This window comes from Crocuta crocuta, unplaced genomic scaffold (assembly GCF_008692635.1).
Source record: "Crocuta crocuta isolate KB4526 unplaced genomic scaffold, BGI_CrCroc_1.0 scaffold16, whole genome shotgun sequence".
Taxonomy (NCBI): Eukaryota; Metazoa; Chordata; class Mammalia; order Carnivora; family Hyaenidae; genus Crocuta; species Crocuta crocuta.
This window is the reverse complement of record NW_027531893.1, coordinates 13,982,367-14,007,437: the sequence shown is the minus strand read 5'-3', so window position 1 is coordinate 14,007,437 and position 25,071 is coordinate 13,982,367. Positions and strand designations below refer to the sequence as shown.

Genomic DNA, 25,071 nt, shown 5'->3' with positions numbered 1-25,071 from the left:
GAATTGCTCTGCGTTTTGATTATAGCCCTATACCCTAATGAAACTTGGAAATTAGGAGCTATTGTTAGGGTTCTTTGTTATTAACACAGGGAGAAATTTGAGGCTCTTTAGAACTGATGCTGAGATACATCAGGTTTTATACATTTGCATCTACTGTGTTGACAGTTTTTAATAACTTTAAAGTTTCTTTCTTTCTTCTTATCCTGAAGGAATTATTCCACAGCTTTTCTCACGCTTAAACCATCCTGAAGTATATGTGCGCCAGAGTATTTGTAATCTCCTCTGCCGAGTGGCTCAAGATTCCCCACATCTCATACTGTACCCTGCAATAGTGGGTACCATATCCCTTAGCACTGAATCACAGGCGTCAGGTATGGAATATTAAAATACTGCTACTCTGCTCTAAGTATAAAGTCGTTTGCAGGTAATGTCTGTTAGGTAAACCTTTGAGCTTTACGTTATAGAGCGGTGGAGTTTATGATTTTTTTCAATAAGAATAATAATAATTGTGACTTACTGAGATAGTAACTGCTGAGTCCCGCAGTGGGGCATGTGTTTTACACGTGACCTTCAGCCTTACAGTAACCCATTAAGGCTTAGAGAAATTGAGTCCGTGTTCTCAGGTTCACTGATGAGCTGAGTAAATGGTGGAAAAGGAGGAAACCAAGCTCAGGGCTCTGGCTGTGAGAAAGCTTTATTTGCGGAGGCTCGTTTATTTATTTATTCATTCATTCATTTATTTATTTAATCTTCTGTTTGCTTATAATATTAATAAAAGGCATAAGATCTATGATTTTTGGTCAGTTTAATGCATAGAAGGCGAATTAGTGAAGCGAGCGCCCTGCAATCAAATAGATTACTGATGTTTTCTTACATGCATAGGAGAAACCTCCAAAGTGTACCTTATTCTTGATTTTCTTATAGGAAATAAGTTCTCTTCTGCAATTCCAACTTTGCTTGGCAATATTCAAGGAGAAGAATTGCTGGTTTCTGAATGTGAGGGAGGAAGTCCTCCTACCTCTCAGGATAGCAATAAGGATGAACCTAAAAGTGGATTAAATGAAGACCAGGCCATGATGCAGGATTGCTACAGCAAAATTGTAGATAAACTCTCCTCTGCGAATCCAACCATGGTGTTACAGGTACAGAAAAGCACAGTTCATATGTTTTTTTTTTTTTTTTTAATTTCTTTTAATGCTTATTTATCTTTGAGAGAGAGAGGGAGACACAGAATCTGAAGCAGGCTCCAAGCTCCAAGCTGTTAGCACAGAGCCCGACGCGGGGCTCGAACCCACGGACCACGAGACCATGACCTGAGCCAAAGTCGGACGCTCAACCGACTGAGCCACCCAGGCGCCCCAGTTCATATGTTTTTAAAATAGGTTTTATTTTCTTCTCCTCCTCCCCATAAAACAACCTAAAAACAAAACCCATCCATAAAAACTGTCATGTAAATATTATTTGAAGAACAAAAAAGCTTTTAGGGTAATTGAAATTAGCTTTACAAATCAGTACTGGTTTTATAAATCTGTATTGATAGAATCACTAATCAATGGTTCTCTGCTCGTATAATGAACAAAAGATGCACACAGTGAGCTTGTGATTTCTAGCGTTTGCGGAACTGTGCTGGCTGTGGACTTGTAGCTGAGCGTATATGGATGTACCATATGTGCAGGTGCAGATGCTCGTGGCTGAGCTGCGCAGGGTCACTGTTCTCTGGGATGAGCTCTGGTTGGGAGTTCTGTTACAGCAACACATGTATGTCCTGAGACGAATCCAGCAGCTGGAAGACGAGGTGAAGAGGGTCCAGAACAACAACACCTTACGCAAGTATGTTTTCATGCGCTTTTGTCCTGAAAACGAAACTGCTCCCTGGTCCCTATCCCTGCTTGTAATGTAAAATACACAGAGCATAAAATGTGTTATTCTAACCAATTTTAAGTGTAATTCAGTCACATTAAACATGTGTACAGTGTTGTGCAGCCATCACTGCCGTTCATTTCCAGAACTTACTCATGCCAAGCATGAGCTCTGTACCCATTAAACACTGACCATCCATGGCCCCTTAACCCTAGCCCCTCTTTACCACTGTTCTACTTTGTGTCTCTGAGTTTGACTACTCTGAGTACCTTGTGTAAGTGCAGTCAAGGGTATTTGTTCTTTAGTGTTTGGCTAATTTCACTTAGCATGTTTGAAGGTTCATCCGTGTTGTGGCAGATATTAGAATTTCCTCTTATTGCTGAATAATATTCCATTGTATGGGTAATACCACATTTTGTTTATGCCATCATCTCTCAGTGGACATTTGGGTTGCGCTCTTTATGAGCATCAGTGTATAAGTATCTGTTTGACTTGTTTTCAGTTATTTTGTGATTTGCATGGGTCATATTGTTACTCTCTTTGAAATACAGAGGAACCACCCAGCTGTTTTCCTGCACTAGTTTACACTCCCACCAGAAGTGCTCAGGAGTTCCAGTTTCTCCACATCCTCCTCAATATTTGTTATTTCTTGGGGTTTTTTTGTATAGTAGCTATCCTGATGGGTGTGAAGTAGTATCTCCTTGTGGTTTTGACTTGCATCTCCCTAGTGACTAGTGATGTTGAGCATCTTTTCATGTGCCTTTTGATCATTTGAATAGTTTCTTTGGAGAAATGTGTATTCATGTCTTTTGCTCAGTTTTTAATTTGGGTTTTTTGGAGTTTTTTGTTTTAGGAGTTCTCCGTATCTTCTTGCTATTAACCCCTTTTCAGATGTATGAGGTGCAAATATTTCTCTCTTTTGTGTGTTCTTTTCACTCTTAATAGTGTCTTTTGATGCACATAAGAGAAGTTTGATATAGTCACCCAGCTTTTCTCTTTTTCCTTTTGTTGAGAAATTGTTACCAAATCCAGTTTTCAGGAGCCTTTCCTCCGCATTTTTTTCCTAAGAGTTTTAAAGTCTTAGCTCTTAAGATCTTTGATCCATTTTGAGTTATTTTTTTGCATATCGTATAGGGAAGGTAAGGGTTGGCTTCATTCCTTTGCAAGTGGATATCTAGTTTTCTCATTCAGCGTTGTTGAAAAACGCTTCCTCTCTCATGTACTGGATATTTTACAATGCTGTGTTAGTGAGTTACTTTGCCAGTACTTTATATATTGCGTTTACTCTTTGATAGTATTTACTTACAGTTGTTGCATTTAAACTGTTCCGTGTTTGTAAAACGTTTTATGTCTTCCTGGTCAGAGAAGAGAAAATTGCTATCATGCGGGAAAAGCACACGGCTTTGATGAAGCCCATCGTGTTTGCCCTGGAGCATGTAAGGAGCATCACTGCAGCCCCTGCAGAAACACCTCATGAAAAGTGGTTTCAGGATAACTATGGCGATGCAATTGAAAATGCTCTTGAAAAACTGAAGACACCATCGAATCCTGCGAAGCCTGGAAGCAGCTGGATTCCCTTTAAAGAGGTACAGAAAAATCTCCAGAGTGCTACTAGAGTGGGAAATTTCATATGAGATACAAACGTTACATATGGGGACTCTTATTTGGAATGTGGGAAAAGATTTTTGTAGGCGCCTAGAAGGCACCCTGTGACCAGTTGCTTGTGAGGAACATAGAGAAAGGTGTTTTCTTTATTTTGAGAATTTGGGGGCGAGTGGGCTGAGGGCAGCAAACTCTTATGAGAAGGTTCACACTAGGGAAGAATATACTGTAAAAAATGAGCCTAGGAAGGGGTCTGGCCTCGAACTAAATATTGATTGTTTGCTTTATTGTCTTGATAAAAGATTATAAAATTTAATCTCGTACATATATAGTTTTTCTTTGGTGTGGGTATTAAATGTTTCTTTTTTTGGTATTAAATATTTCTAACATAAAATATTCACATGTAACAACATCAATTTTTATAAGTAACTATTTCAAAATCAGCTCTGAGTATGCTACTTGGGGATGATTAGCATTTTTAAATATTTGAAAATCCTTTCTTGTATGTTTTGGTCCCCTTACTTGTGTATTTTCTTTTATTCTTACCTGGTATAGCAACAGCACCATTATTTTAAGAGAACATTTATCACCTTGTAGGTTTTTCTTTTTTTATTCTTTCTTTATCCCTTATCTTTATTATTCCTAATTTCCTTGCTTAACTTTAGCAATGAGAAGACTATTAAAAAATAGTGTAGAAAGAGTCCACCTGACTTTAATGAGTAAGTGCAATCTTGAGGAAACTAGAGTACATGCTAAGTTCATAGGACATAAGTTAGAAGCATAAGACTAGAGCACTAACATGAAGGCTGAAGTTTATTGTTGTGGCCCAGCCAGAACTTGTTTGCTTATATGCCACCAATAGCCCCTTGCTTCTGTGTCTCCTTCCCCCCCTTCCCTCACCCCCCTGTGTGTGTGTATAATGGAAGTAATAAAAAAAGTCACACATATATATATGACATATATATGTCATATATATATATATGTGACTTTTTTTATTACTTCCATTATTGATGAATTGGCATTAGATTTATGGTGTTTTTTTTTTATGGTTCATCCATATTTTATATGCAGGTGAACATTGATCTATTATGGGAAAATGCCACAGTTTATCCATTGTCCTGTCCATGGATACTTGGGGTGTGTCCAGCTATATTTTTCCTTTTATGGAACAAAGCTCACTACAGATTGATTACAGATTTTTCACATGAAAGCAGAACCCAGAGTTCATTAATTCAGATGCACATTATTGAGTTAGCCACAAGCAGGGATACACCTACATATGCGATTCACTCCTTGTGAGTTATTAGAAGGGGTTGTTGTGTTACTGTACATACTGTAAGTGGTCAGAGCTCTAATAGTATATCTACTTGATAGCCAGCAGCTGTCAGGTATATCTCTTGCTGTTTTGTAAGGACTGTTATGTGGCACTCATCAAACATAGCTTAACAGTGAGGGATTAGCTCATTACAAGGTCTGAATATTGGGATCACAGCAGTGCTTTCCTTCCATCTGCTGTGATTTCATTGGTTGTTTGGACAGAGAAGTCAGTCTGAACAAAGTAGAAATCACCTCAGTCATACTCGCATAGCAGTATTTCCCTTCTCAGGATGGCCCAAATATGTAACCTCAAATTAAATATAGGAACTATAATAAGTATCTGTGTTGGTATTTTAAGTTTACTGTTACGCCAGTTGAATGTGGTTTCTAGAAAATAAGTGTTGTAATGATAACGTGAACTTGTTTTTCTCCATCTTCTAAATATAGATAATGCTGAGTTTGCAACAGAGAGCACAGAAACGTGCAAGTTACATCTTGCGTCTGGAAGAAATCAGCCCCTGGCTGGCTGCCATGACTAACACCGAAATTGCTCTTCCTGGAGAGGTGTCAGCTAGAGACACTGTCACAATTCACAGTGTGGGCGGAACCATCACCATCTTACCTACTAAAACCAAGCCAAAGAAACTTCTCTTTCTGGGGTCAGATGGGAAGAGCTATCCTTACCTGTTCAAAGGTGGGGCTTAAAAGAAGAACATTTGTCTGACTTTGAACGCTTTGTGTGTGAAATGTGATGGGAGAGGATTGAGGTGAATAGCCTGGCCGTGATTTTGAATGGCCATGGTTGGATGCTGTGTAGTAAGATTTTCCATTTCCTACTGTCTCTTTGCTTAAGAACTTATTATATAAGCAGCAATGAGGTATAGCTAATAATTCTAGTGTCTAATACCTTGTGACTAAATGGAATGTTCTCTAACACTATCATTGTGCTTCTTTGGGTCTCAGTTTTTGACTGCTTCAGTTGAGAGGATACACAGAAGTGTGTCTTTGTAAACCCCCATGCTTCTCCACCTCACTGCACTTTACCCCATTTGGTCACCACTCTAGCTGCTTTAACTTTTGTTCTACAGGATTGGAAGATTTACATCTGGATGAGAGAATAATGCAGTTCCTGTCTATTGTGAATACCATGTTTGCTACAATCAATCGTCAGGAAACCCCCCGTTTCCACGCTCGACACTATTCTGTAACGCCCCTGGGAACACGTTCGGGTCTGATCCAGTGGGTGGATGGAGCCACACCCTTATTTGGTCTTTACAAACGATGGCAACAGCGGGAAGCGGCCTTACAAGCACAGAAGGTTGATTAAAATTCAAATATGCATATACTTTTATTTGAATGTACATAAACTAGTATATTGGTCTCTCATTCTGTATGAAAAACTTACATAGGCTACTGTTCTTGAGCATTTTTAAAGTTTATATAAATGCTACAGAATAGACTTAAGGTATCTAGGAAAGTGTTTCTGAGGCACATTTTATAAAAACTTTTAAGAGGCAGGAATGGTGACATTTGACAGTCTTGTTCTAGACAAATACAGGGGGGAGCAGGTAGGGCAGTAGTATGGTCATTGATCACTCAGTAAGTTGATAGATATTTAATATCTTAGTGCTTTTTTCTTACTATTGTCTTTTAAATTAAACTTATAAATAAGAAACAGCTTGGAAACCTGGCTTCTTTTAAATTAAGTATGTAAATAATGAACAATTAGAGTTAATTATGTGACTGGGAAAATGTATGATTTTGGTTTAGACTAGGGATTTAATTTAGAGTTAATTCTAGTTAAGTACCCGAGTGCCGAGTATGTGGCAGGAGCAGTACCGAGCACTATAGTCGTAAAAGTAAGGTTTATACAGTCTGAACTTGAGGATTGCATATCTAGCCAAAACAATCTAATTAGGGTAGGTATAGGAAGGAGCAAGAGTTTGAAAGGAGTCATGTTTAAAAAATAACCATAGAATGCTGTAGAACAGTTACTGAGGGGTAGATTAACGATGAGAATTAGTGAGGTGCTCGCTAAATTTTTGTCTGAGTGTTGTTAATTTTATATTGATGATGAAGTCATTTATCAGTGAAGAATGAAATTTCTGCATACATTAATAATAAATTTTGAAGCTTATTTTGAGAGAGGGAGCAAGAGACCATACATGTGGGGGAGGAACAGAGACAGAGGGAGACAAAGTGAATCCGGAGTAGGCTTCGTGCTGTCAGCATAGAGTCTGACATGGGGCTGGAACCATGAGATCATGACCTGAGCCAAAGAAATCAAAAGTTGGGTGCTTAACCTGCTGAGCCACTCAGGTGTTCCAAATTAATGATAAATTTTAAATAGAATTATATGTTACAAAGAAGAATGTAAATTGGATGTTGAGTTTGAATTGAATCTCAAGAAAACAGAACAATAGACCAAGTTTTCAATAAAATCATAGTACCTAATTAAGAGACGATCTCTAGGGGTGCGTGGGTGACTCAGTCGGTTAAGCTCAGGTCATGATCTCGAGGTTTGTGAGTTGGAGCCCCGTGTCAGGCTCTGTGTTGACAGCTGAGAACCTGGAGCCTGCTTCAGATTCTGTGTCTCCCTTTCTTTCTCTCTGCCCCTCCCCCACTCACACTCTGTCTCTCTCAAAAATAAACATTAAAAAAAAAACTTAAAAAAAAAAAAGAAGATCTGCAGATGGTAAGAAAGATGTATTATCTTCCAGAAGAATTATCTATTTGGTGTGTGGAATTTGGCTGCGTAGATGGAAAATGCCACTCAAAAATCAGTTTTTAAAATACTACTTTATAGGGGTGCCTAGGTGGCTCCGTTTGTTAAGCGTTCGACTTCGGCTCAGGTCATGATCTCACAGTTCATGGGTTCCAGCTCCGCATCAGGCTCTGTGCTGACAGCTAGCTCAGAGCCTGGAGCCTGCTTCAGATTCTGTATCTCCTTTTCTCTCTGACCCTCCACTGCTCACAGTGTCTCTCTCGCTCTCTCAGAAATAATAAAACATTAAAAATTAAAAAAAAATACTACTTTATATTCCAAGTACTCTTTATTTAAATAAAATTAACTTTTTTTATTAAAAAATTTTTTTAAGGCCCAAGATTCCTACCAAACGCCTCAGAATCCTGGAATTGTACCTCGTCCTAGTGAACTTTATTATAGTAAAATTGGCCCTGCTTTAAAAGCAGTTGGACTTAGTCTGGATGTGTCCCGACGAGATTGGCCTCTTCATGTAATGAAGGCAGTGTTGGAAGAGTTAATGGAGGCCACCCCCCCAAATCTCCTTGCTAAGGAACTTTGGTCATCTTGTACCACACCTGATGAATGGTGGAGAGTCACACAGGTAAGTGCTTTGTTGGGAGCTCTAATCAGTATTACTGTTTCTTTGCCCGTTCCCTGTCTCGTGTGTGTTGTTCACACTCCTTCTCTTCCCCCTTGTCTCTCTCCAGACCTGGAAGTTCGAGAACTGTATTTGAATCTCACATCGCACTTATTTCTATGATGCATGGCCATGACTGTGTGTGGGCAGAACAGAGGGCATTATGGATGAGATGAAAGAATAAAAACTTGAGAAAGGGAGAAACTAGGGAGGCTGAAAATAGTTGTGTTTTCTAAATCCAGCATTCCGATACTAAGTATAACCAACCAGGACTGTGGTGCGGTGAGCTGCTGCTCCGCACAGAGCTTCTGTGGCCACTTGTAGCGGCCCCGAGGAGTGCCAGCTAGTCAGAAACGGGGAAGTGGGATGGTAGTGTTCTGTAAATTTTGAAGCATCAAGTCTGTGTTGGAAGGAAATTTGCTGATGGTGTTACAACTTGCTCTCCTCACCCCAACCCCTCTTGTTTAGTCTTATGCCAGATCTACCGCGGTCATGTCTATGGTCGGATACATAATTGGCCTTGGAGATAGACATCTGGATAATGTTCTCATAGATATGACGACTGGAGAGGTGGTTCACATAGATTACAATGTTTGCTTTGAAAAAGGTAAAATTAAATTGTACTTTTTATATTTATGTGAGGGTCAAATGTTTTTTGGTGAAAGGACAGAATATAACAGTTTGTCTTTTCAAGGTAAAAGCCTTAGAGTTCCTGAGAAGGTACCATTCCGAATGACACAGAACATTGAAACAGCACTGGGTGTAACTGGAGTAGAAGGTGTTTTTAGGCTTTCATGTGAGCAGGTACGCTGTTTCCCTTACACCTTTTAATGTACCTATTAAATTAACACATCTTATGGAATGAAAAATGACATTTTAGTGAGGAAACTTGTGGCAAAACCTGATAAAACTTCTCTGAAAGCAGGTTCTACACATTATGCGGCGTGGCAGAGAGACTCTGCTGACTTTGCTGGAGGCCTTTGTGTATGACCCCCTGGTGGACTGGACCGCTGGGGGCGAGGCCGGGTTTGCTGGCGCTGTCTATGGTGGAGGTGGCCAGCAGGCTGAGAGCAAGCAGAGCAAGAGAGAGATGGAGCGAGAGATCACCCGCAGCCTCTTTTCTTCCAGAGTAGCTGAAATTAAGGTGAAGGCAATGATAATAACCATCTTTTTATTAGTGAACGTGGCCATCAAAAAGTGGGTAAAACTATATTGCATAGGAATAGTATTTTTTTAATGTTTATTTTGGGGGGGGTGCACAGAGAGAGGGAGATAAAGAATCTGAAGCAGGCTCTAGGCTCTGAGCTGTCAGCACAGAGCCCGACGTGGGGCTCGAACCCACAAACTGCAGGATCCTGACCTGAGCTCAAGTCAGACATGTAACCAACTAAGCCACCCAGGTGCCCCTAAAACTGTCCTTAAAAAAATTATTTTTAGAGGACTGTCATGTATAACATTGAAATGGCAGTGAAATAGGGCAATTTGATGTCTTTTTAGTAGGAAATGCTCCCCTACAAAGACACACAATCACACTCCTATTCACTGGAGGTGGGTTCATGATTTGAAAAAAATTAGACCCTTTTTAATACATTGAAATGTGTTTACCAGTGATGATTTTAGGTGTTCTTTAATTAGATAGCCTCCCCTCAGTCTTAGTTTTAATATTGTGGTAGCCAGTGATGCTAACACTGTTTTATGTGGCTTGGTGGTAACTACATGCTGTTGTGGGATTTGAGTCTCTATTTAGGCTATATGAACTTGAGCGCATTGGTTATCTTTATTTGTAAAGTAAATTGTAAGGGACAGGATGTCCCTCTAACATGTTCCTTCTGGCACTTGTCTGTGCTGTCTCAAAGTTAGTTGAGACCCTGTAAGAATCTTTCTAATCATAATTATCTTTTTATAGGTGAACTGGTTTAAGAATAGGGATGAGATGCTGGTTGTGCTTCCCAAGCTGGACAGCAGCTTAGATGAATACCTAAGCTTGCAAGAGCAACTGACAGATGTGGAAAAGCTGCAGGGTAAACTGCTAGAAGAAATAGAGTTTCTAGAAGGAGCAGAAGGAGTGGACCATCCTTCTCACACTCTGCAACACAGGTTTAAAAGTGTTAAACACTTGTTTCTTTAAAAAAAAATTTTTTTTAATGTTTATGTATTTTAAAGAGGGGGAGGGAGGGTAGGAGGGGCAGAGAGAGAGGGAGACTAAGAATCTGAAGTGGGCTCCCGGCTCCAAGCTGTCAGCACAGAGCCCCATACGGGGCTCAAACCCATGAACTGTGAGATCATGACCTGAGCTAAAGTCAGATGCTTAACCAACTGAGCCACCCAGGTGCCCTAAACTCTTGTTTCTAAATTCTCCACGAAGGAGAATTTTCATATTTGTGTAAACATTGTCAACTTGAATTAGAATTATTACAGCAGTTTACATAAATGATGAAAACATTCCCAAGGACTGAAATTTCAGAATCTTAATACATAAAAATTCATTTAAATTTTCTGCTTTTTTATATTTAATTGAAATGTTTAGTGGGTAATTATGGGAGATGGGGTGGGTATGGTGGTTAGAATATGAACGTGGATTCAGGAAATCCTGGGTTTTGGGTTTCTCTCTACAGTCTGTATCTGGATCCTTATTCATTAGTACAGGGGCAGGTATTTTATCCATTTTGCTGAGTTAAGCATTAAACTAGGGTGATCTAAGTGAATGAACCTTGTACAGAGTAGGTGTTCAGTAAACATGGTAAATACGCAAATGTAACACACTGCACGGGTCCCCGAGATTATAAAGATCTGTCAAGCTTCTGTCTTTTATGCTGAAGATAACTCAAAACCTGGAAGGTGTGGTAGAGAATTGTATTTAGAATGTTGTGAGTATAGTTGAGAGAGTTATGGGAAAAGTCAGAGAAGTAAGGGGTGTTTGAGCACTGCCCTGAAGATTGAAAAGGAGCTTACCAGGCAGTCCCAAGTGTGAGGAAAATCAAGGTTATAGAAGTACATAGAAGAAAGAACCAATTAAAATTTTTTTTTTCTTCCTCTTAGGTATTCTGAACACACTCAACTACAGACTCAGCAAAGGGCTGTTCAGGAAGCAATCCAGGTGAAGCTGAATGAATTTGAACAGTGGATAACCCATTATCAGGCTGCGTTCAATAATTTAGAAGCAACACAGCTTGCGAGTTTGCTTCAGGAGATCAGCACACAAATGGACCTTGGTATGAGTTGATTTATTTTAGATAAACATGAGCCTGTGAATTTTGGATGGTTTATTATTTATGTGTGGGGTTCTGGTTTGTGCTCCTTTCAGTGACTGCTGATGGGGAACATTTGCACTGTTATTAATAATAGTCCCCTTTCACCAAAAGGTCCTCCGAGCTATGTGCCAGCGACAGCCTTTCTACAGAACGCTGGCCAGGCCCACTTGATTAGCCAGTGCGAGCAGCTGGAGGGGGAGGTGGGCGCCCTTCTCCAGCAGCGGCGCTCCATGCTTCGGGGCTGCCTGGAGCAGCTACATCACTACGCGACCGTGGCTCTGCAGTACCCGAAGGCCATATTTCAGAAACATCGCATTGAACAGTGGAAGACCTGGATGGAAGAGCTCATCTGTAACATCACAGTAGAGCGCTGTCAGGAGCTCTACAGGAAGTAAGTTGATCATGCGTAATTTTTTTAACTTCCCATATGATTGGAAGCAAAGTTGTGTGCAAATTATTATTGTTATTGTTATTATGCATGCATAATATTTCATTTTTTTCTGAAAGAACGGGTTGATGGATGGAATTTTAAACGGAATCCCTTTTTCTTGGTTTGAAGAGAATTTGAGCTCATGCTTTCCCTCATAAGACAGTATGTTTCCCCTAATTAAAAAAAAATGTGTCCCGGTGTCATAGTGAGTGGATCAGGGTAAAGAGAGCTAAACTCAAACAGTGATCTGTCTCTCATTAACGAGTCATCTTGGAAAGTTACTTTAGTTCCTAAGACTTCTGTAAAAATGGAAATCACGATTCCTACTGTGTAAGGTTTGAGGATCACATGCAGTATTCCATATTGTCCTGTGTCACGTGTGGATATGATGTAAACAAGTGCCTCTCTCTGGTTTTATAGATACGAAATTCAGTATGCCCCCCAGCCCCCCCCAACAGTGTGTCAGTTCATCACGGCCACCGAAATGACTCTGCAGCGGTACGCTGCAGACATAAACAGCAGGCTTATTAGGCAAGTGGAACGCTTGAAACAGGAAGCTGTCACTGTGCCCGTTTGTGAAGATCAGTTGAAAGAAATTGAACGATGTATTAAAGTTTTTCTTCATGAGAATGGAGAAGAAGGATCTCTGAGTTTAGCAAGTGTCATTATTTCGGCCCTTTGTACCCTTACAAGGTGAGTCAGCCAACCTCCTGTTGAGACCATTTCGTTGTCTTGAAAACATTGATGCTGCTTTGAGATTTCACGTGTCTTTTGTTTAGTCCCGAACTTAAAAGGCAGACATTCTGTACCGTCCTTAGCCTTACCCAGTGTCACAGCTGCTTTACTTCCCTTTTCGATTTTGAGGTAGTCACTTTCGTGAATGAGTGTAGCTGAGTGGGTTTCACTTTACAAATACTTAATTGTGTTTAGGCGGAACCTGATGATGGAAGGTGCAGCTTCAAGTGCGGGTGAGCAGCTGGTGGATCTGACCTCCCGGGACGGAGCCTGGTTCCTGGAGGAGCTCTGCAGCATGAGCGGCAACGTCACGTGCCTGGTGCAGTTACTCAAACAGTGCCACCTGGTGCCGCAGGACTTGGACATCCCAAACCCCATGGAGGCTTCCGAGGCAGTTCACTTAGCCAATGGAGTATACACCTCACTTCAGGTGAACACTTTTAAATTAGCTTAAAGTTGATAAGTGTGTTTTAGATATTGAACACTGTACTTCTTAATGTCTCTGGTTCAGAAAAGCAGTTTGACTTTTTCCCTTTTAATGCTGCTTAATTGGTCACTTTAAGATCGCTGAGAGGCTTGTGGCAATATGTTGGTTATAGTTTCATAAGTTCTTAATTTATGGCACTAAGCCTCTAAATGTATAACTAATCTCAACTCAGAAAGCATTAAAATCTATTTCTCACATATTTGTAGGAATTAAATTCAAATTTCCGGCAAATCATATTTCCAGAAGCACTGAGATGTTTGATGAAAGGAGAGCACACTTTAGAAAGCATGCTTCGTGAGCTGGACAGCCTTATCGAGCAGGCCTCGGACGGCGCCGCCCTGCAGACTCTGGTGGAGTCCCTTCAGGCCTATTTAAGAAATGCAGCCATGGGACTCGAGGAAGAAACGCATGCTCACTACATCGATGTTGCCAGGCAAGTGAATGCTAGCTGTGCCGTTTCCTTGGGAAAGACATGGGAAGCCAGATAAAGGGGTTCTCAGCTCTCATTTTGCTATGTTTAGTTTTAATTATACAGCAGATGTAATTACTTACAAACGCTTAAATACTTACCTTTAAAAAACTTTTATTTGGGAATAATTACAGATCCACAGGAAGTTGTAAAAACCGTGTGCAGGGACGTCTCACGCACGGGTCTTCCTTCCTGCGGCGTTAGCATCTCGCCTGCTGATGGGGCTGTGGCGACACTGCGGAAGGGATGTTGCTACACTCAGCAGGGCTTCCTGAGATTTCACTAGTTACACACATGCTCGTCTGCATGCGTGTGGCTCCATGCCATTCTGTCACATACACAACACATATACGTGTGTGGTGTTTCACCATAGGAACACACACGGAATGGAGTGTGGTATTTTTTAAGCCAGCTCTCAGAACTCTATGAAATCATCTGGGCCAGTTTAGTTAGCTAACGGAGTATATAGCTCACTTCAGGTGAATGTTTTTAACTTTGCTTAAACTTAGTTTGTTTTAGATACTGAACATTATGTTTTTCATCATAAGTCCAGGAAGAACAATTTGACTTTGGGACCTGGGAAGGTTGGGGTGGTTCCTCTAGCCATCCACTCTACCCATGGCTGAGCTCTGCACCCCTTTCTGGTGACTCAAGACCTTTTTCCTTGGCATTCTCGTGTCCCGTTGACCCCAGAGAGTGTAATTGAGAGAGGTGAAATGGACTGACCTACTGTGCTGCCTCCCATGAGAAAATTCAAAGATAGAAGAAAGTAGAATAGTAGAATGAACCTTCACTTTACTACCTTTGGTTTGTGGGCTTGAGCCCTGAGTGAGGCTCTTTGCTGCTGGCTCAGAAACCAGAGCCTGCCTCAGATTCTCTGTGTGTCTCTCTCTCTGTCCCTCCCCTGCTTGCAATCTTGCTTGCTCTCTCTCTCTCTCTCTCTCTCTCTCTCTCTCTCTCTCAAAACTAAATAAACGTTAAAAAAATTTTTTTAGTTGTACTGCCCCAATTATTTTGAAGCAGGTATCTCTTTATTCTTTTTTTTTTTTTTTTTTCGGCCAGTACTTTCATGGTTTCCTCTTTATACTTACATCTTAGTCAGGTGGAATATTTTTTTTTTTACAAATAGTTTATTGTCAAATTAGTTTCCAGTTATCTCTTTATTCTTAAATAACGCAGGAAGTATATGTATCTAGAATTTAAACATACTTGTTTTTTCTTTTCAACGTTTATTAATTTTTGAGAGAGACGCTGTGAGCAGGGGAGGGGCAGAGAGAGGGAGACATAGAATCCGTAGCAGGCTCCAGGCTCTGAGCTGTCAGCACAGAACCTAATGTGGGGCTCATGAACTGCGAGGTCATGACCTGAGCTGAAGTTGGACACTCAACCAACTGAGCCACTCAGGTGCCTCTAAACTTATTTTTCTTAATCATGGTGCCGTTACTTTACTTAAAATGTTAACAATAATTCTTTAATGTTTTCTGCATTCAAAATTTTCCTATTTTATGTTTCATTGTAATTATTTCTCCATACAAAAAAAAAAATGAGTGTGATTGTTAAAATGTAAACATAAATGTCAGCTAGATGATGGTTTAGATTATTTGCATCATATCTTTATCATTGAATTTTGTTTCAACAGTGAGATGTAAATCAGTACACGTTTCTTTCTTACTACATTTCAGCCCTCATTTATCTTCCCTTAATATCTAATTCAGATTTCCCTTACCCTCAAATGGACAATTGTTCACTCTTTATGTATGATTTGGGTGACAAACTTCATGCTTGTTTCTGTTACAGCTTTTTTTTTTTCTTAAGAAAAATTTTATAGCATCTTGTAGCTCTTTTTTCCATTAAAAAGTGCTCTAGTTAGCCTGGTTTTTAAATTTTCTTAATGACTTTATAGCAGTGTCCATATATGTGTCTGATGAAGTTGAAAATCTAGTTAAAATTAGTGACATTAACTGATACTAGTTGCAGGTATTAGGAATGCTGTTTTTGTATTTTTATATAAAATTTTCAGAATAGTGACTTGATCCATAAGCCACTGTGAAGTCTTAAATTAATGATGATGAACAGGGTGAATTTCTGAAAACCTGTGCTCAAACTATGCACGATTCAAAATCACGCTTGCCAAAGATGGCAGGCATTTGAGTTTACTGTCTTTAGTTGGCTCTGTCATGTGACAGTAGCGTGAACATCCTTGACAATTTTTGCTGAGTCCTCGAGCTTTAGAATTGTGATTCTTGACAGTTATTGGGCAGTTATATTATTTTACATTCTTTGTGTAAAATGAGACTGTAATATATGATATGGTTCTTTTAAAAATTGTCATAATTCAGGGGCGCCTGGGTGGCTTAGTTGGTTAAGCGTCCGACTTTCGCTTAGGTCATGATCTCGCAGTTCGTGGGTTCGAGCCCCGCGTCGGGTTCTGTGCTGACTGCCAGCTCAGAGCCTGGAGCCTGTTTCAAAGTCTGTGTCTCCCTCTCTCTCTGACCCTCCCCTGCTCACGCTGTCTCTCTCTCTCTCTCCTAGAAATAAAATAAAAATATTTAAAAAAAAATTGTCATAATTCAGGTTTGCATTAAATGTAATCACATGAACAATCACTGATACTGAATTGGAATAATTAACTTCACATCGTGGTGGACACTACATGTCATTTTACCGTAATACTCTTCATACAACAAGATTTCTTTTCGGGATCGTATGCTAGCTCTGACACTTGTTGACCTTTTGTGTGCTCTCCCCCAAATTTAGTACTCTTCAGTTAGGATTTTAATTCCTTTTTCTTTTTCTCTAGAATACTTCATGCTCAATATGGTGAATTAATCCAACCAAGAAATGGTTCAGTTGATGAAACACCAAAAATGTCAGCTGGCCAGATGCTATTGGTAGCATTTGATGGCATGTTTGCCCAAGTTGAAACTGCTTTTGGCTTACTAATTGAAAAGGTAAATATTGATTTTCTGAATAAATAATGCAAGTATTTATAATATAGTATAGTAAAGTTGTGTGCGGTACAAAGAGTGGAGAAATGAACTTTTCTTTTCTCTTTTACATAGTTAAACAAGATGGAAATTCCGATAGCTTGGCGAAAGATTGACATTATAAGGGAAGCGAGGAGTACCCAGGTCAATTTTTTTGATGATGATAATCACCGGCAGGTGCTAGAAGAAATTTTCTTTCTAAAAAGACTACAGACAATTAAGGAGTTCTTCAGGCTCTGTGGTACATTTTCTAAAACTTTGTCAGGTAATATTTCACATTTAAACATGCTGGATTTAGTTGTATAGAACTTTGGAATGGGGCAGGATGGAGTGGGCTTAATTTAATTGTATGTTCATAAAGTCTTGTTTTTAAATGAGCAGTATTATTACCTTATTTTACTTGGCATGAGATACTTTAAGAAGATTTTCCTTTTTTAGGATCGAGTTCACTTGAAGATCAGAATACTGTAAATGGGCCTGTACAGATTGTCAATGTGAAAACCCTTTTTAGAAACTCTTGTTTCAGTGAAGACCAGATGGCCAAACCCATAAAGGCATTCACAGCCGACTTTGTGAGGCAGCTCTTGATTGGACTTCCAAACCAAGCCTTAGGACTCACCCTCTGCAGTTTTATCAGTGCTCTAGGTGTAGACATTATTGCTCAAGTAGAGGCAAAGGATTTTGGTGCTGAAAGCAAAGTTTCTGTTGATGATCTTTGTAAGAAAGCGGTGGAGCACAACATCCAGATTGGGAAGTTTTCTCAGCTGGTCATGAACAGGGCAACTGTGTTAGCGAGTTCCTATGACACTGCCTGGAAGAAGCATGACTTGGTGCGCAGGCTGGAAACCAGTATTTCTTCTTGTAAGACAAGCCTGCAGCGTGTCCAGCTGCATATTGCCATGTTTCAAGTAAGTATTTTTCTAATGTGATTTTCTCCAAAAGAGGAATTTGAAAACCTGGGGGAATTAACATAAAACAATATAAGGGAAAAATATATATATACACATCCTGAATTGTGCCAGCTTGCAGCAAACCCAGCTTTTTAGCATTTTGGCGCTTCTTTCCAGTTATTTCTTGTGTCCGCTCCATATAGTTGAGAGTATTTTGTGTTTATACTTTGTGACATTTGAATTCGTTTCCATCAACGTTGTATGTTTGGTATTGTCTGTGTCATTAAGTATTACTTGTAAATATAATTTCTAATGCTTGTGAATTTATTCATTATGTGAATAAGCCTCCTGTAAGATTTAACATATAATTGACGTTATTTCTCAGGTGACTTCTGTTTCCCTGTTGCTTTAATGATGTTACCAGCTTTGTGCATAAAATCTGTTATCATTTGGAAATTATTTTTTTGAGAAGCCAGTTTTTGTCCTTGATTATTTGGGGGGGCGGTGGGGAGTGCAGTATGACAGCACAGGCTTTGAGGGTGAGATGGATTTGAATTCAGGTATATGAATCTTGAGTTTAACTTCCCTAAGGTGGGGATAGTACCTCTTGCAAGGGTTGAGGACTATGAGCGTTAAGAATGTTCTAGGGGCACCTGGGTGGCTCAGTTGATCAAGCATCTGATTCTTGATTTCTGCTCAACTCATGATCTTGTGGTTTGTGAGGTCAAGCCCCACATTGGGCTCTGCACTGGGGCAGGGGTGGTGTTGGGTAGCAGGCAGAGCCTGCTTGGAATTCTCTCTCTTTCTCAAAAATAAACAAATAAACTTAACCCCCCCCACCCCCCCCCAAATGATGTTCTATATGGAACACTGGGTGGCTTAGTCATTTAAGAGTCTGACTCTTGATTTTGGTTCAGGTCATGACCTCACAGATTGTGCGCTGGAGCCCCAAATAGGCCATCAGTGCAGAGCCTTCTTGGGATTTTCTGTCTGCCCCACCCCACTCCCAAAATAGATAAATAAACTTAAAAAAAAAATGAGGTTCAGGGAGCCTGGCTGGCTCAGACTTTGGCTCTGGTCATAATCTCGTAGTTCGTGGGATTGAGCCCCTTGTTGGGTTCTGTGCTGACAACTCAGAGCCTGGAGCCTGCTTCAAATTCTAGATGTCTGTCTGTCTGTCTGTCTCTCTCTCTGTGCTCCTCTCCCCCCATCAAAAATAAACGTTAAAAGGGGCACCTGGGTCACTCAGTCGGTTAAGCGTCTGACTTCGGTTCACCCATGATTTCATGGCTTGTGGGTTTGAGCCCCGAGATCTGCTCTGTTGGCTTCTTTTTCTCCCTTTCTCTCTGCTCCTTTCCCCCACTTTCATGGTCTGTCTCTCTTTCTCTTTCAAAAAAATAAACATTTAAAAATAAATGTTAAAAAAATAGTTATGTTTTATTTAAGATGCTAAACACAGTATAAATTGTAGCTATTCCTTCCCCTCCCCCAATATAGGCTTCAGTATTTTCAGTAGCTTTAAACAGGTTATATAACTCATGGAGTCATATTTGGGGACTGCCATTTTCTTGGGATCTGTTTGGTACAGACAGTGGTTACTTGGTGTTATTTATGTTGAAGCAGCTTCCCAGTGGTGGAATTGGTGGTTATAGCTCAGTGCAGGGAACCAGTGTATTTCCTTCTCTTGGCAGTCTTATCATTAGCTGTGTTGTTTTTTTTTAGCGCATAAAGAAAAGTAATTTATTCAAGTTTTGAAATTGTTTCTATAATGTATTAATAGTCTTTCTAACACATTGGAGTTTTTAAAAACTTTTTTCTCCTAAAAAATGTAATGTTGAAAGTTTTACTATTCTATACATTTTAGAGTTTATTCCCTTAAAAAATTGACAGCCATATGGAAAACGTAAAACTCCTTTCAGGTTTCTTCATCTGAAAGCACAATGTATTACTTTTAAATTATAGCTCAGTTGGCCTTCTGGGGCCACCCTTAAAATGGAAGATGCTTGATCCTCTGTCAGCAATTGCCTGCGCCTTGCTTCTGCTCTGGAGAAGGTTTTTTTCTGTGACTGCTGCCATCGTTTCTTTAATCACTTGTTTAGCCTCATGCTGGACAGCCCCTCCCTTCCCCCAGTACCTGTTCCAACCTCCTAACTGGAGATGTTGTTTTGGGGGGGATTGTGTACTAAACTTCTGCATAGACTTGGAAACATCTTCAGAATCACTACTTAGATGTTGTGTATCACTGATTGAAGAAATTCATCAGCCATTCTCTACATTAGGAAATTTTTCACCTGTTTGTGATTATTTTGTAATTTTTCTGCTCTTACACTTCTCTGCCTGCCTTGCTTTGCTGCAGCTATTTTTTTTTCCTCCCCCCCCAGTCCTAATTCATACCTCCCATCTCTTTATCTAAAGGTTTTTTTTTTTCCTGCTGATTTTATTACATTGCCTTTTCTTTAAACAGTGGCAGCATGAAGACCTCCTTATCAATAGACCACAAGCCATGTCAGTCACACCTCCCCCTCGGTCTGCCATCCTAACCAGCATGAAAAAGAAACTCCATACTCTGAGCCAAATTGAAACTTCAATTGCAACAGTTCAGGTGTGTTTGGTCAGACCTTACTTGCAGCCCATTTCCTTTCAGAGAGCACCTGCACTGTGGTGAAATGTCAGTGCTGTGTGGGTCCGCGTGTCCGCAGGTCTGCCCTTGGCTTCTGAGCCACAGGGACATACTACTTTTTCACTTTGATTTGTAATTTATCTTTTTTCCTTACCCTCCAAGGTAGCCAAATCTAGTCCTGCTACTAAGCAGTGTATTTTGAACCAAGAACAGAGACAAACTAAATATTTCAGGTTTTTGATGGATTTGATGATCACTCTCCCTTTATGCATTAAGGGAACTTTGGTGATTAGAAAAATTTGTGTTCAGAACTGTACATAAGCAATTCTGTCTGGCTTATATAAATTTAGAAAGCTTAGGCATTTCTTTTCTCTATTGTGTAATTAATGGTATTTATGATGTCAAAAGCAAAAGAATGTTTTCTTTTTATTGCTGACTGTATTTCTTTGTCATTTCTGCCTAATATTTAATCTCCCCTCCCTTTTTTAAATAAGAGAAGCAGGTCTTGATTATGGTTATATATATTTATATTGTGTACCCTTATATCTCATGTACCTAGTAGTAACTGATGTTTTTCTGCTCATTTTATAAATTAATGTTAGTACAAAATCAAGTGTAATCACCTATAATTTTTACATTTTTAACGAAACTTTCTGGCGCTCATGTCTTTGAAGATGGAAGTACCTTTTCTCTATTACGTGTTATGACTAGTTTTCAATTGTGGAGGAAGAATACCTGCCCTTTCAATTTTAGACATGTGTTTGTGTGAGAGAAGGAAAAGGAGAGAAGTGCAGGAAAGACAAGGGATGTGAATTCCTTTACCTGAAGTGTTGAATAAATAGTGAAGTAATTGTGTTACATAAAAACCTTCCTTATCATGGTAATCTGGATAGATTTTTACTGTTATTCATAAACTTCTGAATTTCTGAGAATTTGATTTTCATCTTTCACAATCAAAAGCATCAATGGATTTTTTAAAGTTAAGCTTTCTATTTTAATTCTAGTTAACATACAGCGTTACATTAGTTTTAGGTGTACAAGATAGCGATTCAATATTGCTCTACATTGCTCAGTGCTCATTATGATAAGTGTACTCTTTAATCCCCATCATCTGTTTCTCCCCTCTCCTCAGCGACCCCCCTCTGGCAACTACCAGTTCTGTCTAGTTAAGAGTCTGTTTCTTAGTTTGTCTTTTTTTTCCCTTTTGTTGACTTGTTTTGTTTCTCAAATTTCACATATGAGTGAAATCCTGTATTTGTCTTTCTCTGACTTAACTTCACTTAGTGTTATACTCTGTGGCTCCATCCACGTTGTTGCAAATGGTGAATGGATTTTCTTACAGATAGCGCATAAAGTGTATTAGGAATTTGGTGTAGCAGGTGTTTCATTTTAAAGACTACTTTATTTAAAAATGAAAATCTTCTGCAAATTTTAACACAAACCCAAAGCCACTTCTTACCTTCCCAGACATGTTGAATCTATTCAAAGTGAAATTGAGATTAATTCCAAAAGGTGTTTGTTTAAAATGTTTTCTAAATTATGCATGTGCTTCTTTTGAATCTCCCTGGTATTGATATAAAATGCCCAGTAGGAATTAGAGAGTATCAAATATTCACTGAGATTCTGCTGGCTTTTACAGGAGAAGCTAGCAGCACTTGAAGCAAGTATCGAACAGCGACTCAAGTGGGCAGGTGGTGCCAACCCTGCACTGGCACCTGTACTGCAGGATTTTGAAGCCACAATAGCGGAAAGAAGAAATCTTGTCCTTAAAGAGAGCCAGAGAGCAAGCCAGGTATTTTGACCCGTGTGTGCCATCTTTGCGGTTAATAGTTGTACAGTTGATTGGAAGTTGCATGTGGGATAACTAAGGGTAGCTTGAGAGCCCACCCTCAAGTTCATAGCATTGGGAAGGGGGACCTGATAGACCTTGGTGTGAAGGGCATCCATTCTTTAGACTGAGCTCACAGCCAGTTTTTTCCCTGGGCCTTTACTGCCTCCCAGCTACATATAAAGTGGATTCAGTGTCTATTGGAACATATGGAGTTTAATTCCATATTTGTCTGAGGTTCTCTTTATGGAACTAAGGTGACCCAAAGATTTGATACTGTTTTTTTCTGCGTGACAATAAATCATCTTTATGAAGTAAATTTTCTGTGCGAAAGCAGTTTTACAGAAGGTACTTTTACCTAATTGTACTTAGGTGCTTTTTACCGTCTCAGACCTAATAATATCAACCAGAACAAAGTGCATTTATTCATGGCCTTTATCAGGCTTACTTCTGTTCTCCAAGAGAGTCAAACATTCATACAGTTTTCATTTGGTCCTGAATTCTGGAAATGAATAGGCAGTATTTTTTCATGTCAAATTAAAATTGCATTCCCCCCTTACTGTGGTGGTTCCATTCCTCTTTTACCTCCTCACAGGTCACTTTCCTCTGCAGCAATATCATTCATTTTGAAAGTTTACGAACTAGAACTGCAGAAGCCTTAAACCTGGATGCTGCATTATTTGAACTAATCAAACGATGTCAGCAAATGTGTTCATTTGCATCACAGTTTAACAGTTCGGTCTCTGAGTTAGAGCTTCGTTTATTACAGAGAGTGGTGAGTCTCGAATCTTAGTGTGGGAGTAAAGAGACTTGTTGACGAAAATGATAAGGCCGGAGCCATGCCCTCAAAATCCATATATTCATGTGATTTACATTTATGCAGTATGTATACTATATGTAAGATGTTGTTATAAGGGATATAACAATGATTAAATCTTGCTCTTAGCCCCCCAAGGAACCTATTAATTATAAATAATACAATGAATTAAAAAGTGAGCCTGGGTGGTTCAGTTGGTTGAGTGTCCAGCTTTAGCTCAGGTCACAAACTCACGGTTCGTGAGGTCAAGCCCTGCGTCAGGCTCTGGGTTGACAGCTTAGAGCCTGGAGCCTGCTTCACATACCTTGTCTCCCTCTTTCTCTCTGCCCCCCTGCCCCCTTTTCTCTCTCTCTCTCAAAAATAAATAAACATTAAAAAAATTTTTTTTTAATCTATTTGTATTTTTTTAAAAAGTGAAAAAGTTGGGGCGCCTGGGTAGCTTAGTTGGTTAAGCTCCAACTTTCACTTAGGTCATGATCTCGCGGTTCGTGGGTTCGTGCCCCGCGTCGGGCTCTGTGCTGACTGCCAGCTCAGAGCCTGGAGCCTGTTTCAGTCTGTGACTCCCTCTCTCTCTGACCCTCCCCTGATCACGCTGTCTCTCTCTCCTAGAAATAAATAAAAAACATTAAAAAAAAATAATAAAAATAAAAAAAATAAAAACGTGAAAAAGTTTTAAGAGCCACAGTTGGAAGTTTGTGGAGTTTCAGAGGGAGGAGAAATACAGAGTATAGCAAATGACTTAAATGCACTGAAAACTGGGTAGCAGACAGAGGGCTGGTGGAAGGTGAATGCTGGACAGGAGGGCTAAGTCCAAAAATAGCAAATTGTTATGTTCAGTGTTTATATTTTACAGGGAGACTTTCATTAGGAAGCTCTCGTGGCCTTTGAAAGCGTGATTTATACTGGGTTTAGGGTCCTAGATTTAGATCATCTTTGTTATTCTAGATATAAATAAACTATTTTGTAGGTCATTAGTTCATGACTCAGCAAATGAATTTCTTTGTGTCACCTTGAGTTACTAGTATCTTTTGATGGTGATGATGACGGAAAGAATCTTCCATTATTTATTTCATCTAATGTCTAAAATCAAATCCTTCTTCTGTTAAGGACACCAGTCTTGAACAGCCTATTGGCAGCTCTGAATGGCTTTTGTCAGCACACAAACAGCTGACTCAGGATATGTCTACTCAGAGGGCAATTCAGACAGAGAAAGAGCAACAGATAGAAACGGTCTGTGAAACAATTCAGAATCTGGTTGATAATATAAAGACTGTGCTCACTGGTCATAACCGACAACTTGGAGATGTCAAACACCTCCTGAAAGCCATGGCCAAGGTAAGACTGATAACAGTGACACCCAGTCAGCTCCCTCCTTTCATAAAATTACAAGTAGTTGTATTTGGGAAAATAATGATTTTGTAATGGCATTAATTTGTGTTTTTATCAACTTGTAGGTAGTAGTTTTTCTGGTTTTGTACCCAGAGAAACTGAGGGTTAAAGAAATTGATTCACCCAAAGTCCTGTAACTTAACAACAGAGCTGAAACTTGAGTGTAGCCTCCAAGTGTTTAGATCTCCAACATCTCTTCCTCCTCCCACCCTTATCTCTAAGCCTGTATAGTTCACCTCCAAAATGAATGAAATATTGTCTCTTCCTTTCAGTATTCTACATAATCTCCATAGTAAGGAAACTGAGCCCCCCCCCCCCAAAAGCTAAATAACTTCATCATTACAAAACAGTGACTCATTCAACTCAGAGATTTATTTTTACTTGGACTTTTTATTTTGTCCTGGAAACAAGACTCCTGTAGAAAAGGAGTTAATTACGATAAACAAATTAAACATGCATTGGAAAAACACTTATTACCTGTGACTTAAAATGTGACTGTCTTTGAGTAACTCTTGAGACAAATGCCATTTCTGTCAGTCATGAATATGTGGGTTCCAGGATGAAGAAGCCGCCCTGGCAGACGGCGAAGATGTCCCCTATGAGAGCAGCGTCAGGCAGTTCCTAGGTGAATACAAATCGTGGCAAGACAACATTCAGACGGTGCTGTTCACATTAGTCCAAGCTATGGGTCAGGTTCGAAGTCAAGAACACGTTGAAATGCTCCAGGAAATAACTCCCACTTTGAAAGAACTGAAAACACAGAGTCAGAGGTAAGGATGCCTTCTGGCCTAAATTTAAAATGCAAGCAAAAATCTGGTAGAGTAAGTTTTGCTTATTTAATTTATTTAATTTTTTTCAGTTTTGTTCAGATTTATAAGTAGTTATCTGGTGAAACATTTCATAAATGAGCCATTTTATTTTGTATTTCAGTATCTATAATAATTTAGTGGGTTTTGCATCACCCTTAGTCACCGATGCAACAAATGAATGTTCGAGTCCAACGTCA

General features: G+C 39.6%; 1 protein-coding gene across 1 annotated transcript in view; it reads left to right on the top strand.

Moving 5' to 3' along the window:
- SMG1 (SMG1 nonsense mediated mRNA decay associated PI3K related kinase) overlaps positions 1-25,071 on the top strand; it is a 72,098-nt gene that overhangs the window by 37,710 nt on the left and 9,317 nt on the right. Inside the window, exons 36-60 of the mRNA XM_077773199.1 lie at positions 210-371; positions 925-1,142; positions 1,676-1,830; positions 3,224-3,446; positions 5,227-5,473; positions 5,868-6,097; positions 7,878-8,126; positions 8,631-8,769; positions 8,857-8,966; positions 9,088-9,306; positions 10,069-10,259; positions 11,202-11,374; positions 11,525-11,804; positions 12,264-12,536; positions 12,774-13,008; positions 13,272-13,498; positions 16,335-16,485; positions 16,597-16,786; positions 16,960-17,429; positions 19,876-20,013; positions 21,671-21,823; positions 22,455-22,634; positions 23,784-24,011; positions 24,624-24,835; positions 24,996-25,067. Of these exons, the coding sequence (XP_077629325.1) occupies positions 210-371; positions 925-1,142; positions 1,676-1,830; positions 3,224-3,446; positions 5,227-5,473; positions 5,868-6,097; positions 7,878-8,126; positions 8,631-8,769; positions 8,857-8,966; positions 9,088-9,306; positions 10,069-10,259; positions 11,202-11,374; positions 11,525-11,804; positions 12,264-12,536; positions 12,774-13,008; positions 13,272-13,498; positions 16,335-16,485; positions 16,597-16,786; positions 16,960-17,429; positions 19,876-20,013; positions 21,671-21,823; positions 22,455-22,634; positions 23,784-24,011; positions 24,624-24,835; positions 24,996-25,067 (5,125 nt within the window). The remainder of the gene's footprint in view (positions 1-209; positions 372-924; positions 1,143-1,675; positions 1,831-3,223; positions 3,447-5,226; positions 5,474-5,867; positions 6,098-7,877; positions 8,127-8,630; positions 8,770-8,856; positions 8,967-9,087; positions 9,307-10,068; positions 10,260-11,201; positions 11,375-11,524; positions 11,805-12,263; positions 12,537-12,773; positions 13,009-13,271; positions 13,499-16,334; positions 16,486-16,596; positions 16,787-16,959; positions 17,430-19,875; positions 20,014-21,670; positions 21,824-22,454; positions 22,635-23,783; positions 24,012-24,623; positions 24,836-24,995; positions 25,068-25,071) is intronic.